The sequence below is a fragment of the Rattus norvegicus genome, chromosome 1 (assembly GCF_036323735.1).
Source record: "Rattus norvegicus strain BN/NHsdMcwi chromosome 1, GRCr8, whole genome shotgun sequence".
Taxonomy (NCBI): domain Eukaryota; kingdom Metazoa; phylum Chordata; class Mammalia; order Rodentia; family Muridae; genus Rattus; species Rattus norvegicus.
Genome location: NC_086019.1, coordinates 215,066,402 through 215,083,744, shown reverse-complemented (window position 1 = coordinate 215,083,744; position 17,343 = coordinate 215,066,402). Strand labels below are relative to the sequence as shown.

Sequence of the window (17,343 nt, the reverse complement as noted above, 5' to 3'; positions counted from 1 at the left end):
GTATTTTTGTCGACATAGCCAGTACAGAGATAGCGAAGGCTACATAGACGGTCTCAAAACAAAATTAGTAATCTAGTGAGCTATGATCTTCACCCCCAAGGCCCTGGCCATCATGCTGAAGCCTAATTGGTAAAACCCAGGTTAGCTAGGTAGGTAGGGAAAGTTGCTAGTATTGAGTGGTTTTGTTTGAGACAGGGTTTCTGTATAATTCTGGCTGTCCTGAAACTTGCTTTGTAGACCAAGTTGGCCTCAAACTCAAGAGATCCACTTGCGAGGTTGGGGATTTAGCTCAGTGGTAGAGCGCTTGCCTAGCAAGCACAAGGCCCTGGGTTCAGTCCCCAGCTCCGGAATAAAAAAAAAAAAAAAAAAATAATAATAATAATAATAATAAAAGAGATCCACTTGCTTCTAACTCCCAAGTGCTGGTTGAAATTTTTAGATGGCAAACCCAAGAGCTCTTCTAGTAAACCTTTGGTGTGACTAGGACTCTCCTCCATTCCTTGGACCCAGATGCTGCTGTAGGAGGGGAATCAGATGGGGCACTGGTAGGCACGGAGCATGACTTTAACACAGATCAGAAAGACAAAACAACTCATTAATCTCCCTTGAGGGTCTGTGTTAGGTGGGTCACCTCCATTTTGCAGTGGTTTTGCTCAGGATCTTAGAAGGTGCCAAAGAGCTGGGTACAAATTGGAGCTGGGCACAAATGCTCTTCACCCAGCAGCAGAGCTCTTGCTTCACTCAGTTCAAAAATCAGGACCAGGTGATTTGAAGATACAGGTTAAACAGGCTCAAACTGTTTGGGACAGCCCTAGAAGTTGACACCCAATAATGAGTCCACTTAGCTCCAGTTCAAAGGAAAATTCTAATTTAGTGCTGTTGTTACTTGGCCACTCCCTTTTAAGAGGGAGTTGTGGGTACAGAGCTCCAAAGCTGCTCTGCCTATCAATGGGGGCTGTCAAAGCCACCAACTTAACCCTTTTGGTTCTGGTATTAAGCAGTGGTTTGCTGGCTGCGGAAGCCCACGACGATCCCACCCAGAAACGACAACATCACTAGTGAGGCTGACAGTCTTGCTGTAATTGGGAGGAAACAGGCTGCAGCATGTTTGGCAGATTGAGAGTCACCAGTAGCCAAAGTCAGGTTTGTGCAACTGTAGGGCTCAGAGCCCCCCCCACCTCACATGGTGAGGAGAAGGTGGCAGTCAAGTTCTAGATGACCCAGATGATTAAGTTGGTCCCTGGGATAGTTTTACTTCCTCACCTCACTCTCCAGAAGGCAAGGAAGGGCATTGTTTCCTCTTGCTGCCAGTTACCTTTAGGGGAGGCTGGTCTGGGTTTATAAAAATCTCATGGTAGAGACAACCTCCCCACTGGCCCTAGCTGGCTTCTGTTCCCTGCCACTTCACAGCAGAGGCCAAATCCAGAACCAGTGTGTTTCATGGGCCTGAGGGTAGGACAGAGTGGCCAGAGACAAGGGTGGGGAATCAGGGACACTGGCCATTCTTAGCAGTTCCAAGGAAATGGCCTTTCTCCCAACTACCCTGCACAGGCTCAGTGGCAATAGTGGCCACCTGTCCTTCCAGAAGGGTTCCAGGCCCTCCATGGAGTGGCTCAGAATGAGGGAGGAGGGTTCAGGCAAGGAAGACCACAAAGATGATGAAGAAGACAATGAGGATGAGGAAGATTTTGACCATGAGCCACCGATTGGAGGTGACTGACTGGAAGTACTTGAGGATCTCTGAATGGGCGGCCTCAACATCCAGCTGGGCTCCAAGCACATTCTCGTCAATCCTGGAAACAGGAGATAAAACAGAGAGGAACACTGGGTTGAAGAAGGTTAAAGACATCCATTTATTGATATGGGAAGCTGATCACAATATGTAGAAGTAAAAAGTATTTGATACTACGTTAACTGTGTGTGTGTGTGTGTGTGTATACACATACATACATACATACATACATACATACACACACACACACACACACACATATCAAGTTTTTTGAGGGTAGTAGATCATGTTTGATTCTAGCTTTAAAGTGTCCTGCCAGTTATTAGCTTATGATTGAATTATTTAACCAGTCTTATTTTCCACATCTAAAAAATGAGATAAATGATATAAACCCTACTCCTTTCATGAGATTTCTTATTTATCTGTTTTTTTTTTTTATTTAAAGACTTATTTATTTTATGTATGTGAGTACACTGTCACTGTCTTCAGCCACACCAGAAGAGGGTAGGAGATCCCATTACAGATGGTTGAGAGCCACCATGTGGTTGCTGGGAATTGAACTCAGGACCTCTGGAAGAGCAGTCAGTGCTCTTAATCACTGAGCCATCTCTCCAGCTCCTCATGAGGTTTTAATTTTCAGTGAGTTAAATGAGCCTCCAATCTATATGAGTACCCCAAATGCTGTAAGTTTTACTCATAAACATTTCCTGCTTTTTTTTTCCAATAATGAATATGTATTGCATTGTGATTAATGGGGAGAGAAGTTCAAACCATTATAGTCAGAAAATCCTTGTTGGGTGATGGGAACATCTTAATATAGACAGGAACTCAAAGAATAATACAACTCTTACATCCAGGGAACATTATCTTGGGGGAACAACTCCTCAGAGGAAGGACAATTTTGAAAACTCACTGAGGCAAACAAAACTTCCAGCCAATCTACATATACAACCCTTCTATTTTTGGTTGTGAGCCTAGCATTTAATGGCTGAGCCATCTCTCTAGCCCTACATATATAGTCCTAAAACCCAAATATTGTGGCTGGGTAGATAACTCAGTATTAAAGTGCTTACTTGGCAACCAAGAGGACCTGAATTTGGATTCTAGCACCCACAGAGCAAGCTGGCCACAGTCTTTTTTTTTTTTTTTTTTCTTTTTTCTTTTTTTTCGGGGCTGGGGATCGAACCCAGGACCTTGCACTTCCTAGGCAAGCGCTCTACCACTGAGCCAAATCCCCAACCCCGCTGGCCACAGTCTTAACTGTGCCCATAACCAGAGCACAGCAAGTAAGTGTAGAAAGAAAAGAGCTGGGTTTTGCTGGTTGAAAAAACAAACAAACTAACTAACCAACCAACCAAACCAACAAAAGCCAAGTTTTAGGCTAAGGGAGGCCCTATTTCAAGGAGAATAAAATAGTCAGACATGGTGGCATACATCTTTAATTCCAGCCCTTGGGAGGCAGAAGCAGGCTAATTTGAGTTTTGAGGCCAGTCCAGTCTCCAGAGTGAGTTCCAGGGCTACACATAGAAACCCTGTCTCAAAATTTTTTTTAAAATTAGATAAAAATAATTTAAAAAAAAAGGGGGGGGGGGTTGGGGATTTAGCTCAGTGGTAGAGCACTTGCCTAGCAAGCGCAAGGCCCTGGGTTCGGTCCCCAGCTCCGAAAAAAAGAAAAAAGAAAAAAGAAAAAAAGAAAAAAAATTATAAGAGGACATCTGATGCCTCCTCTGGTCTACACATGCTCATACAACATAACACACATGCCTTGAAAGTAATTTAAAACCCAAATACCATCCTATGTAACAAGATGTTTCAGACAAGGTAGTCTACACATAAAGCAGGACAGTCCACTAGGATTGTATTGCCTACTGACATAAAAGTCATTTGAGCTCACATAACTCTACTCTGTGAATGGTAAAGTCATCTAAGGACAAATTTCAGACCCAGCCCTATCAGTAAGTGAAGCATGATGCCATACATCTTGACTTTTAAAAATGGATCTGTGACACAGAGCCCTATAGGGGCTGAGTATGGCCTATGTGGGGCCTAGAAATAGAGAGGAAGGGCTGGACAAAGGGCTGCAAGATTAAGGTCCTGTGAAGACAAACATGAGGACTGAGTTCATCTCAGTGTCGTAAATTCAGAAGCCTGAATTGTAGTTTTTTTGTTTTTTGTTTTTTTCTTTTTCTACATTGGAGAGGTCAAAGTATCAGGTTCATAGCTTTTGGCCATAACTACTTTGTTTCGTTGTTTGAGATGGTTCTGTGTAGTTCTGGGTCTTGGAACTGATTGCCTAGACCTGGTCTGGTCTCAAACTCAGAGGCTCACCTTTGAGTGCTTGGAATTAAAGTCATATGCTATCAGGCCCAGCCCTTTACATTTTTTAGTGGAAGTAATTTGGTTTTGTTTTTTAAAGAATTATTTAAGGTATATGAGTACACTATAGTTGTCTTCAGACACACTAGAAGAAGGCATCAGATCCCATTACAGATCCCATTACAGATGGCTGAGAGCCACCATGTGGTTGCTGGGAATTGAACTCAGGACCTCTGGAAGAGCAGTCAGTGCTCTTAACCGCCGAGCCATCACTCCATCCCTGTGAATACATTTGTTATCTCACAATGAATAAAGCTCACTATGGCAATTATAAATAGCTTTGCTTAACAAAAATAGATAAACCTGATAAATGCAACCTGGTATATAAAAGATTACAGAGGAGCTGGGGAAGACGGCACAGCAAGTAGGGTACTTGTCTGACTGAGACCCCTGGGAGCCATATGGCATATGGTAGGAGAGAAACATCCCCACAGCTGCTGTGTTACTTATGCACCAACACACCGCAGACAACACTAATTCTGCTGGCTGTCTTTTATTTTTCTGAGACTAGGTCCTACTGTGTATCCTTGGCTGACCTGGAACTTACTATGCCTGGCTGGCTTGGAACACACAGAGATAACCTGTCTTCAACTTCTGGTATTGAAGGTAATGTGCCACCATGACTGGTGGGAAAAAAAAAATCCTTTTTCAGTTAAAGTGTCAAGAGTTTAAGGCCAGCCTGGCCTACAGAGAGAGAGTTCCAGGACAGCCAAGGCTACACAGAGAAACCCTGTCTTTAAGAGAAAAAAAAAAAAAAAAGGGCTGGAGAGATGGCTCAGTGGTTAAGAGCACTGACTGCTCTTCCAGTTTAATTCCCAGCAACCACATGGTGGCTCACAACCATCTGTAATGGAATCCGATGCCCTCTTCTGGTGTGTCTGACAGCTACAGTGTACTCGCATATAAAATAAATGAATCTTTAAAAAAAAAAAAAAAAGTCACAAATAAGGCCAGGCAAGGATGGTGGTACAGGGCTTTTAATCTCAGTATTTGGAAGGCAGGAGTCAGTCACTCATACTCAAGAGTTCCATGCCAGGACTACAGAACAGACTGGAAAAGCCTTCATAATCAAGTATATGTAACTTTTGTCTAGATGGAGCTTTAAAATTTTTTTTTACATTTATTTTGTGTGTCTATGTGTACATATATAAGTATGCATGTGCCATGGCCCTCATGTGGAGGTCAAAGAACATGTGGAAATTGGTTCTCTGTCACTATGTATGTCCTAGGGATCAAACTCAGGCCATCAGGCTTTATATAAAGCAAGCAACCTTATCTGCTGAGCTTTGCTTGAGGTTTTCCCTCAAGAGGGAAAAAAGCTAAAAACAGGGACTGAGTGTTTAACTGAGTAGTAGAACACTGTCCAGCATGTACAATGTCCTGGGATTGATCCTGGGGTGGAAGACTATATCTGATAACTGTACTCCTTGAGATAAAGACAGTCTGACATTAAAGGCTTCCTAATGAGATACAAGTTACACAGCATCTTCTTTCAAGCTATTCCATACTAAGTAATATGAGCAGAGCTACTGAAGCCTGTATTTGGTTTTTCCAAATAACATATTAGAGAACCAAGCTTTTCTGTTCTGAAGAATAGTAAATAGTGACAAGGCCAGCAAACAACTTCAAACTACAAGAACTGCAAGGCATGCGGCCTTTCCTCTTGACAAGGCAGAAGAGTCAGGAAATAAAAAGGACATCAAGGGGCTGGAGAGATGGCTCAGTGGTTAAGAGCACCCAACTGCTCTTCCAGAGGTCATGAGTTCAATTCCCAGCAACCACATGGTGGCTCACAACCATCTGTAAAGAGATCCGATGCCCTCTTCTGGTGTGTCTGAAGACAGCTACAGTGTACTTACATATAATAAATAAATAAATCTTTAAAAAAAAAAAAAAAAAAAAGGACATCAATCAGGAAACTCCTGCACCTCATTCTGATGCTGGCTGACACCTCAGTTTTCAACATAATGACCAGACCTTGGTAAGAACTGCAGTTCCCCTTCTCAGGTTCACTGTCTTTCTGCTTCGTCCTGAGATTCTTTCCTGAACAAAGCACCCATATCCCTCAGGCTCTACATACTTCTCAGGCTGCTACATCACTAACAACACTGCCATTTTCTGCTGCTGACATTTTAAATCCAGTGAGCTGCTGTCACTGTCACTGGTCTTAGCTCCTGCCTTTGCTCACACTGGGGTTTCAAGTATTTGAGGCCATACCTAGCTTTTGTGTGGGGTGCTTGGGATTTTAACTCCGGCCCTTGCGTTTGTGCAACAAGCACTCTCCGCCACCGAGCCATCTCCTCCAGCTCTCTCCAGATCATTTATTCTTAATTTTTGAAGTAAGAGCTTACTAATTGCTAAGGGTGGTCTTACCTGGCTCCCAAATTGTGATTTTTTTAAAAAACTGACAGGATGGTGTGTCACCTGTCTATTATCTAACACTTGGGAGATAAAGGCAGGAGATTAGGCAGGCTACTCTTATAAAGTGAATTTAAAGCTAGTCTGAGACAAGACAGGAGAGCCTGACAACAGAATGAAGAGAACACTGGAAACATGTTTGTTTAGTTGGTTGTTTTGAAACAAGACTTCACCAGTAGACCTGATTATAGCAACTTGCTATATAAACCAGGCTGGCCTCAAATTCAAGACATCTCAGTATTGGAGAGATAGCTTAGCAATTAAAATTAAGAGCACTTGCTACTTTTGCAGACGACCTACCTGGGTTCAATTCCTAGTACCCACATGGCATTTCACAATCATCTGTTAACTTTAGTTCCCAGGAATCTGAGCCCTCTCTTGAGCTCTGTGGACACCAATGCGTAAACACTGTTCCATACACACAAATGCAGATAAGACTAAGACACATAGATAGACAGATAGATGACAGACAGACAGACAGATAGACACACACACACACACAATCTAAAAACACTAAATCAAAAACAATAAACCTTCAGATCTGTCTGACTCTACTTCTGGAATACTAGGATTAAAGGCATATGCCACAATACCCAGTTTTAAAAATTAAGACTTATGGGCTGGAGAGATGGCTCAGGGGTTAAAAGCTCTAACTGTGCTCTTCCAGAGGTCCTGAGTTCCATTCCCAGCAACCACATGGTGGCTTACAACCATCTGTAATGGGATCTGATGCCGTGTTCTGGTCAGTGCTGGACTGTCACCTTTACCTGGCTGCAGTTGCCAAGCTCGTGCTACTAGGCTTGTACAGAAAATGCCTTTACCCGACAAGGCCACTGGCTATCCCTGAACTCCCTATGTAGACCAGGCTGGCCTCAAACTTACAGAGTTCTGCCTGTTTCTGTCTCCAGAGTGCTGGGATCAAAGGCATGCGTGCATCACCACACCAGCCCCTCAGTAAGTTCTTACTGAAGGAGTAGAATAGAAGCAGGGAGTAGAAGCAGGTGAATTAGGACTGGTGGGTAGGCAGGATTCACTCCACTCTTCCAAAGAACACCAAGCTGTGACACCTGGGGACTTCAGGATATCAATGCATGGAGAAGAGTAGGCTGCACTGTATGTCGTGAGTGTCTCACCTCTGAATTGTTTCCTCCTGTTCTTTAACCATGTGTGCCAATTGTTGAAAAATGGAGCCCAGCTCAACAATTGTAGACTCAATGTTCTGCATGGTGTCTGCCCGACTCTGGATGTAGGAATCCTTCAGAAGAAGAAAGCACCATGAACTGGGGCTGAAGTATTTAAGACATTTTCACCATGACACATTCCAAACACTATGGGGAGCACACAAGACAACAGAGAAACTGGTCCTCTGGACTTCAGAGCTTGAGTACCTGCTCATCAATGAGCTGAAGCTGCTGGCTTGTTCTAGGGTCCATCATGTCGATGGCCACGTCCCTGGAGGCTCGGGACTCTCCTCCCAGAACTATGGGACCACCTCCTGGAAAGGAAAACAGGACATGGTATATTTTAATGGTTAAAAGCAGTTGGCACACACCTTTAATCACAGTATTCCTGAGGCTGAGGCAAGAGGATCTCTATTGAGTTTGAAGCCAATCCAATCTGCCAGCCATGATAACATAGAGAGACCCTGTCTGTCTGTCTGTCTGTCTATCTCTCTCTCTCTCTCTCTCTCTCACACACACACACACACACACACACACACACACACACACACAGAGCACACAAGTGCAATTCAAGCTTAGCATGGTGGTGCATGCCTTCTATACTAGCAATAGGGAGGCAGAGGCAGTTCAGTCCTCAGCTAACAAGCTAGAGGCCAGCCCAAGCTACATGAGGCACTAGCTTTAAAAATAAAAACACATTGAAAATCCACTGGCACTAGATTTAAATCCAGCTCTGAATGGATTATTTGATCTGAGTCTCAGTTTCCTCATCTGTAAAATGGAACTAACAATAGTTGCTTTTCCAAAGGATGGTTGTGAAAATTAAATGAGAGAATGTGACTAAGTACAGAAAGTCGACACTGTCATTTTTCTGATAAAATGTACAGTACCATTCTGGCCATTCCAATCTCCTACTCTACTGCTGTGTTTACACTCTAAAGTTTACAGGATGCTACTAAACCCAGAAGAACTTAGCCCTAGGCTTCCCACAGTACTTCTGACTTACCAAGGTTGTTGGGGGCCAGAGGCAGTGCCGACACTGGCGCCCTGGAGAACTGTTCCCGACGGTTCCTCTGCTGTTTCAGATTCTGATGTTGTGAAGAAACAAAAAGATCCTGAGTCTCTGGACAGTAAGGAGGTCGGCCCCAAACCAGAGTGCTACCCACCTACAAATCCCACTTACTTCAGTCCTCACTTCCAAAACAGACTTGAAGTCATTGGACATGGAAGCCAGTTTTGACTAAAAGGCAAGGACAATTGGGTTATTCAAAGAAGATACTTTCTGTTCGTTCCCTCCCTCTCCTCCCTCCCCCTATCCCCAAAGTCCCACCTGCAATGAAACTACAATGGTGTTGGAATGGGTCTGCAGATGCCGGCCACTCTGGCTGCCCTTGGCCCTCACAAAATCTTGAAGCTGAGCAATTTGTTTGTTGAGGCTATTGATGTCCTGGAAGAGACCAGAAGAGCATTAAGCAGTCTTCAGTCACTGCCGCAACTATGGCTGTCTCCGGCAGGGAAGACAGAGAAAACCCACTAGTGGTGTGAGTGTCTAGTCAGGTTAGAAGGTGGCACTAGGATGTTCAGGCTCTGTTCATTCCTTACAGAGGAAAGTCAGAAGAGGGAAACTGGATTCAGCATTTGTAAATGAACGATTTGTCTGCCCACTACCTTTCTGCTCTACCCATAAGGCCACAGAGCCCTTTCACAGGCAAAGCTTTGTACCTACAAAAGATGCTGACTGAGTACCTGAATATTACTCAGGAAAAGACAAAACAGCAAATCTTTACACAGAATTTCTAATATTGCAAAAGATTAGCTATGACTTATTTCTTCAAATATACAGTGACTTCCTATCACAGCCTATGTGTCACCTGCATTCTGTTCTCCCATGAGGGCAAAAAAAAAAAACCTGTCTTGATATACTATGACCCAGGAAAGTACCAGAATGGAAGTCATCAAGAATCATGAGTCGAGGGGCTGGAGAGATGGCTCAGAGGTTAAAAGCACTGTCTGTTCTTCCAGAGGTCCTGAGATTCCAGCAACCACATGGTAGCTCACAACCATCTGTAATGAGAACTGATGCCCTCTTCTGGTGTGTCTGAAGAGAGTGACAGTGTACTCACATACATTAAAATAAATAAATCTTAAAAAAAAAATAGTATGGGGCTGGAGAGATGGCTCAGCGGTTAAGAGCACTGGCTGCTCTTCCAGAGGTCCTGAGTTCAAATCCCAGCAACCACATGGTGGTTCACAACCATCTGTAATGGGATCCGATGCCCTCTTCTGGTGTGTCTGAAGACAGCGACAATGTACTCACATACATACAATAAATAAATCTTAAAAAAAAAAAATAGTATAAGAGCTGGAGCAATGGCTCAGGGGTTAAGAGCACTGTCTGCTCTTCCAGAGGTCCTGAGATCCCAGCAGCCACATGGTGGCTCACAACTATCTATAATGAGATCTGGTGCCCTCTTCTGGCCTGCAGGTATACATGCAGACAGAATCTTTTATACATTATAAATAAATAAATCCCTCCTCCTCCTCCTCCTCCTCCTCCTCCTCCTCCTCCTCCTCCTCCTCCTCCTCCTCCTCCTCCTCCCTCCTCCTCCTCCTCCTCCTCCTCCTCTTCCTCCTCCTCCTCCTCCTCCTCCTCCTCCTCCTCCTCCTCCTCCTCCTCCTCCTCCTCCTCCTCCTCCTCCTCCTCCTCTCTTCTTCTTCTTCTTCAGGGAGTATAATGGCCAGCAAGATGGCTCAGCAGAAAAAGAAGCTTGTTCCCATGGCTCAAAACCTCAATTCAACCCCAGGAACCCACAACTCCACATGCATGCCATGACTCTTAGGCACCACCCACGAAAACAAATATAACTTAAACATTTTTAAATAGTGGGGCTGGAGAGATGGCTCAGCAGTTATAAGCACTGGCTGCTCTTCCTGAGGTCCTGAGTTCAATTCCCAGCAACCACATGGTAGCTCACAGCCATCTGTAATGGAAGCTGATTCCTTCTTCTGGTGTGTCTGAAGACAGCTACAGTGTACTTATATACAATAAAGAAATCTTTTTAAAAATTCTTTAAATAGTCTGAGAAATATACTTAAGATAAAATTTAAGCATCTCTATAGACTTTCTAAGTACACCAAACCTCCCTCCTCTCCAGAACCCTGGACTTACTTTCACTGATGACATGTCTACCTTCCTCGAGTTTCTGACCCAAACGCACTTCTAGGTTTGTATGCCATAATAGCTCCTTCCCTTGGGGTCTAGCTTAAGAAAAGTACTATTCCCACACGGGAACTCAAGATGAAAGCTTCTAATCTCTCACTATCTCCTTAGCATACCTACATGAGACTGTAAACTATAATCTATGATAATGGCTGTACAGGTAAAATCTCCTGATAATCTATTAAGCACTTACTGTATACGCAGTACTGTATCAAATATAGTAAAAGGTCTGGGGTATAGGGCAGCAAATGCAGGCCCTGGCTTTCTTTCCTTGCACCCAAACAAAGCCCATTGACTGCTTTTTCTGTATTTACCATTTAAGCTTTTGCATTTAAAACCCCCTCTTCGGGGTTGGGGATTTAGCTCAGTGGTAGAGCGCTTGCCTAGGAAGCGCAAGGCCCTGGGTCTGGTCCCCAACTCCAAAAAAAAGAACCAAAAAAACAAAACAAAAAAAAAAAAAAAAAACCCTCTTCTACTTAACTCTTCATCTATTATCTCCAGGTCACAGCTCCTTTGCTGCTTTCTCCATTTTAGTGACTGCACCGTCTGGTGAAAGATGCCTAGTTAGTCACGGTGGCTTACACTTAAACACCACCTACGGCAGGCAGACTGTTTTAGTGTAAGCTAGTCTATACTGAGTGAGACTCTACTTTGTTTTAAAGATTTATTTTTATGTGAATTGATGTTTTGCCTGTATGCATGTCTATGTAAGGATACCGGATCCCTTACACTTGGAATTACAGGCAGTTGTGAGCTGCCATGTGGGTGCTGGGAATTAAACTCAGGACCTCTGGAAGAACAGCCAGTGCTCTTAACTGCTGAGCCATCTCTCAGGCACAGAGACCCTCCCTTAAAATACAAACAAAGAGGCTGGAGATCTGGCACTTATTACTCTTGTAGAAGACACAGGTTTACTATCAACAACTATATGGTAGTTCAAAACTAACTGCTACTGTAGTTCTAGGGTACCCAATGCCCTTTTCTGGTCTCACAAGCATCAGGCACACATGTGGTACAAACAGATACACAAAACACTCATACATATTTTTAAAAAATGTTTTTAAGCAGATGTGGTGATGCATACCTTTAATCTCAACACTTGGGAAGCAGAAGCATGAATGCAGGGCAAGCCTGGTCTATATTGCAAGACCCTGTCTCAAAAACAAACAAACCCGCACCTCAAAATTCTCCTTTTCGTCATAGTCATTTTTGGCCTTGTCTTCCAGTATATATTCTAAATCTGTCCATACCATGTCCTTTTGTACCTCATGTACCCTAACCACCTTGTTTACTCTCAAAACATCTCCAAGAGCCTCCTAAGTGACTACCCTCTGTCTAGTCTGCTTTTCTAAGATCTGCTGCCTAAATAATGCCCAGTGTGATCCTCAAAACCAAAACCAGGGTACTGTCATCACTCTGCTTGAAAGTCAAGAGCTTAGAGCTGGAGAGATGGCTCAGTGGTTAAGAGCACTGACTGCTCTTCCGGAGGTCCTGAGTTCAAATCCCAGCAACCACATGGTGGCTCACAACCATCTGTAATGAGATCTGATGGCCTCTTCTGGTGTGGCTAAAGACAGTGACAGTGTACTCACATAAAATAAATAAATCTTTAAAAAAAAATCAAGAGTTTATCACACAATTTAGAATACAACCTAAATGTAAGTTGATGTCTTTATGCGGGAAGACAGGTACAGGATAGAACGAGGCCTGTCATTGGACGAGAAGGAAGGATGGAGAAAAGTTTTAGAAAGGAGATAAGGAGCCGGAGCCAGAAAGAGAAGGAGCTGGGAGAACATGGCGGCAGATGTTAAGATTCTTCTCTGCCCATAGATACAGGTTGTTATGACCATTTTTAAGGGATGGGTGTGTACAGGATCTTGTATGTCCAGATGGGCAAATTATATCTTAGCAATTGGATCAGAGGCTATTGTGTGGTATGTTCTTTCATGTGGCGACTTAACTGAGTCCACAGTAAGAGAGTAGAGAGAGGGGCTGGGGATTTAGCTCAGTGGTAGAGCGCTTACCTAGGAAGCACAAGGCCCTGGGTTCGGTCCCCAGCTCCGAAAAAAAGAACCAAAAAAAAAAAAAAAAAAAAGAGAGAGTAGAGAGATAGGTGGTCTCTGTATGAAACTGGTGTGGCAGCGGCCCGCCTTGGGTAGAGATGGGTAGAGATTGCTGTGGGGCTGAGAAAGTAGCCATCGGCAGTGTGAGATGGGATGGCGCTTAGCAGGTGAGACACTTTACTAACAGAAATGAAAATATCAGAGCAGATGCCATGTGGCCCTACGGTGCCAGCACTAGCTCGGATAAAAGAAATCTCTATTTTACTGCAACACCTAAATGCCTAAGCTGCTTTATACAGGACCCGTCTGGCCACTGCCTACTTCCACCGTATTCTGCTCCTGGGCTTTCCTAACCCGTTGCACGCTGCCCACACTTGAGGCCTTTCCTCTGGCTATGCCCACTTTCGAAATGGGCATTCCCACTTTTTGAAATGCATGTATTCAGATGAATTACTTTTTCTCACTATTCAAACATAGCTCAAATATCACGTCTTCAGCCAAACCAGTAGTCTTGGCCTTGAAAAAGTCAGTGTCATGGATTGACAGAAACAAACAAAAGATCCTCACAAGATCTGCCTTACTGATAAGACAATGGCAACTCAGAAATTAGGAGTTCACACAAGGTCACAACCTAAGTGGGTGACAAAGCCACTTCAAGTTCTTCAGAATGCAGTGGGATAGTTTTTAAGTGGTAAGTGGTAATATCCCAGTAGTAATCTAATATTCTCTTCTATCACCACGGCACACCTTAAATGGGGCCTGCTTGGAAGACCAGCATATTTGTACTAGAGCCACACAAGCTGCCTTTTTAGCCTCTAGCCCGTCCCATCCACATTCCAGACCAAACTCTGTGCCCCGCAGACCAGTCAAAGCCCACAATGCTCTTTACAACTAGCCACTCAGTTAACAACCAACTTCTTGCCAGTCACTCATGTCGGTAACCAACAGTCAGGTCAGGCCAGACACTATTATCAGCATTTCTAATGTACATGTGACCAAGCAGAAAGGAAGATCCTGGTGACACATGGTATAATCCCTGTGTTTCGGATGCTGAAGTAGGAGAATCAAAAACACCAGGATGGAGCTATGCATGGTAGCATTTGCCTTTAATCTCAGTGCTCTGGAAGTAGAGGCAGGCACAGCTCTGGCTTTGAGGCTAATCTGGTCTACAAATGAAGTTCCCGGATAGCCATGGATACGTAGGGAAACAGGTCTTAAAACATACAAAAACACGGGCCTGGGCTATTTATGTAGACAGTCTCAAAACTGAAGCAAAGCAGCTGCTCCCGGGGCATCTGTGCACCTTTTGTTCCCACTACTTTTCTTCTTTTTGAAAAAGTAGAAGGGATGGAGGGAAGAAACAAACATAGGTAATCACAGAGAACGTAACACCCGATACTTGAACCTTCCCTTCGCTTTGTTTGTTTGGGAAAATTTCTCTGCAACCCTGTCCTGGAACTTCACTATGTAGACCAGGTTGGCCTCAAACTCAGAGATCTGTATCGTGCCTTTGCTACTTTGTGGACCTCCTTTTCCCACTCTTCCTCACCCACCCCACAACATATACACACTCTGTGCTCCCCTATCAACTAAATAGGAGAGAAAGAAGGGGAAGAGAAAAGAGATAGAGGTCGGTGAATCTAGTTTCTTTCTTAGTTCTTCTTTGAGCATGACTACTAACTCCCCTTGAAATAACCACCAACCCTACCTCTTGGGGGTGAGGGGGCTTCTAGCATTTATATACCCTGTGAACAATTCCCAGAATTCCAAACATCACACAATCATAGACTATCTGCAGCTGGCCAAGTTCGAAGCAGCCCCACAGACCTACACCTGTGAATACAACAAAAACATTCTCCTCACTACAGAGGTCTGCCTGCCTCTGCTTCCTGAGGGCTGAGACTAAAGACATAGGCACCACCTGGTTGAACTGCTGCATATAGCCTCCCCAACCTACCTCCCAGCTCAGATTTCACATACTTGGTCAACCGTCCCAGAATCCTGCTTCATTCATCACTTTGTAAACCTTTTCTATGCTAACACCTACTCATTTTAAGCCAAGGCTTTTGATGCCAGGTAACTCGCAAGGAAAACGAGCCTTTGAAGACAATCATCTTGCTTCACAGTTCTCTCACCAGCATCTAGAACAGTGCTTTATAAACACTAGACGATCCTAAGTGTCTACTGACTCAATGGAGGAGCAGGGTGTTTGGACACGGGTCTAGATACTTACCCTGGGGATTCATGGCGATGGAAAATGATGGAAGTAATCTAATTAGAATGCTGGGCTCTCCTGATGGCTAGCGGCTCACCTGTTTGATGATGTATGTTAGTTCCTCAATTTCTACTGCTTTATCATCAAAGAGGGACTTGCGCTTTGCCACTGCAGAGACGGATGAAACATTACAACATGTGAGGGTAATAGCAAGGCTCACAGAGCTAGGATAGCAGTTCCGTAATAGAGACACTTGCCTTAAGGTAGAAATCCCCAGCACCGTAGGAAAAAATAAAACAAAACCTCCATGAGCCTCACCTCCTAGTACTATGTTTCACCGTCCCACCTAGGAAAGGCCTCCCAAACACTCACGGATTGTTAGCTTCTCCAGCTTGGCAAATGTATTGCTGAGATCTTTCCCAATGCGCCTGCAAATGATCATCAGTGAGAAAGTTGTGGACCAATTCCATTCAGCCAATCCCAGGCAGATCTACTTCTTAAAACACTGTGTCACCCCACCACAAAGCCCCTCTTAACTCACCTGGCCATGAGGGTAAACTCGCTGCACTGCCGGGTAGCGTGCAGAGCTGGTTTATTTGTTTGGATTCCATTCTGAAAAGGAGTATCAAAAAGTTGCTACTCTAATTCCCTTCGCTATTTATGCTCAGCTTTTCACTGCTCCCTCACATAAACCACTAAACACTCTAGTGCTGCTGGTGTCAGACAATCTAAATTTATCAGTGGTTTGTAGCTAAGAAAACAATTAGATGCAGGCTTGAATCCTACATTAGGATTAGGTTTGTGGTATTTAGGACAAGTTACTTAAAGTATTCTCAATTTCTCCTGAAGACAATTCTTCCTCTCCTATTGGTAAGATTCGACTACTTAAGAATTGTTAAGCAAGTTTAGACAACTAGCAAACAAAACCTAAGCATTAACTAAATGGGCTCACGCCGGTCTTTCCACTCCAGGTCCTTACCTGACGGCTCTGCAGCGACTTGCAGGCAGACAGGAACTCCTGGGTCCGATCCCGGCAGGACATAGTGTCGGGAGGGGAGGGGACCAGGGCCACCGGGGTGGGCAAAGGAGCGATGTCACTGCTGCTATTGATAGCAGTTGCAGGGGACAGAACCTGTGTCTTTGAGAGACCCAGGTAGACACCCTGATCCGTGTTCTTAGATCCGTAGCGTTTCCGCGGGATCATCGAGTCGCATAACCTCGGACTGTTGTGGAGAGGAGAATGTCATTCTCCAAACGGCCTGTTTCCCCAAACTTTACCCTCAACTAGCAAATCCTCAGTCCCTTTCCCGTATTTGACAGACTTTCGAGCCCAAGGCCACCCGCAGATCCTGCACCCGGGACACGGCGAGAATGGTCAGCTTCCTCCAGGCCCAAGGCGAAGCCTCCTCAGATTCTCCTTCCAACTTGGATGACTACAAGAACACCGGCCGGGAGCCCTAAAGTCGAGAAAACAGCCACAGCCTGGTCCTGCGGCCCTGAACTTCCAGCCAGACCTTTGCAGTTGGCCCAGGTCTTAATCGTGCCTTCTGGTATACGTGATTTCCTTCACCCTTTCATAGAAAACGGCAACGGACCTCCAGAGGTGGGCACACTCCAGAGGGCGGAGGGGGGGAAAAAAACCTCTTAAGTGTTTATTTGAAACAGGAAGTCCCACCTCCGTCAAAGTTCCGCCTGTTGGAAGACTACAGCCACTGATTGGACAGGGCCGAAGTTTTTCTCAACAAGACCTTTCCTGATTGGACACCGGGATATTCGCTTCGCGGAGCCGCCAGCAGGACTTGCCCCTGGCTCCCTTCCCCCCCAGTCAAGCTGCTGCCCCGAACTGAGCCGACCGACCGAGGCTGGACTCCTACTGGAGCGAAACCCTACCTCTTCTGTTGCCTACCGCCACCGCTACTCTCCTCAGGTCGTTGCCGCCTCCTCGCCGGACTTGTAAGCAGTGGAAGCCGGACCAAAGAACTGGAGCCGCCACGTCACCTACACGTACCCCTAACCCCGTGACGTGGCTACTGCGCCACGCCTCTTTTTTAGCCCAGTGACAGAAGGAACACACCCCTGCTCATGCAAACTCGACTCCGCTCTCTTATTGGTTAGACTGCCGCTGCGGCCCCGCCCCT

General features: G+C 44.8%; 1 protein-coding gene across 3 annotated transcripts; it reads right to left on the bottom strand.

Moving 5' to 3' along the window:
• Positions 1-1,059: 1,059 nt before the first annotated feature.
• Positions 1,060-17,213, bottom strand: Stx5 (syntaxin 5). 3 transcript variants are annotated; one of them, NM_031704.2, is made up of 11 exons: positions 17,096-17,213; positions 16,185-16,428; positions 15,747-15,817; positions 15,578-15,633; positions 15,303-15,373; positions 9,038-9,154; positions 8,891-8,947; positions 8,714-8,795; positions 7,915-8,021; positions 7,660-7,781; positions 1,060-1,793 (listed from the first exon to the last, which is right to left on the bottom strand). In NM_031704.2, the coding sequence occupies exons 2-11, from the start codon at positions 16,407-16,409 to the stop codon at positions 1,634-1,636; spliced, it is 1,068 nt and encodes a 355-aa protein (NP_113892.2). In that variant the 5' UTR covers positions 16,410-16,428; positions 17,096-17,213; the 3' UTR covers positions 1,060-1,633. The 3 variants fall into 3 exon arrangements, with proteins under 3 accessions (NP_113892.2, XP_038945820.1, XP_006231059.1); XM_039089892.2 differs by lacking the exon at positions 17,096-17,213 and adding an exon at positions 16,561-16,972; XM_006230997.4 differs by lacking the exon at positions 17,096-17,213 and having other exon boundaries at positions 16,185-16,972.
• Positions 17,214-17,343: the final 130 nt, after the last annotated feature.

What these genes read in the sequence shown, in the direction of transcription:
- Stx5 (NM_031704.2), bottom strand. Translation starts at nt 16,409, where the DNA reads ATGATCCCGCGGAAACGCTACGGATCTAAGAACACGGATCAGGGTGTC. An exon ending in GAGTTTACCCTCATGGCCAG is followed by an intron (nt 15,634 to 15,746) that starts GTGAGTTAAGAG and finishes GATCATTTGCAG; the next exon opens with GCGCATTGGGAAAGATCTCA. An exon ending in CAGGAGGAAACAATTCAGAG is followed by an intron (nt 1,794 to 7,659) that starts GTGAGACACTCA and finishes TCCTGTTTCCAG; the next exon opens with GATTGACGAGAATGTGCTTG.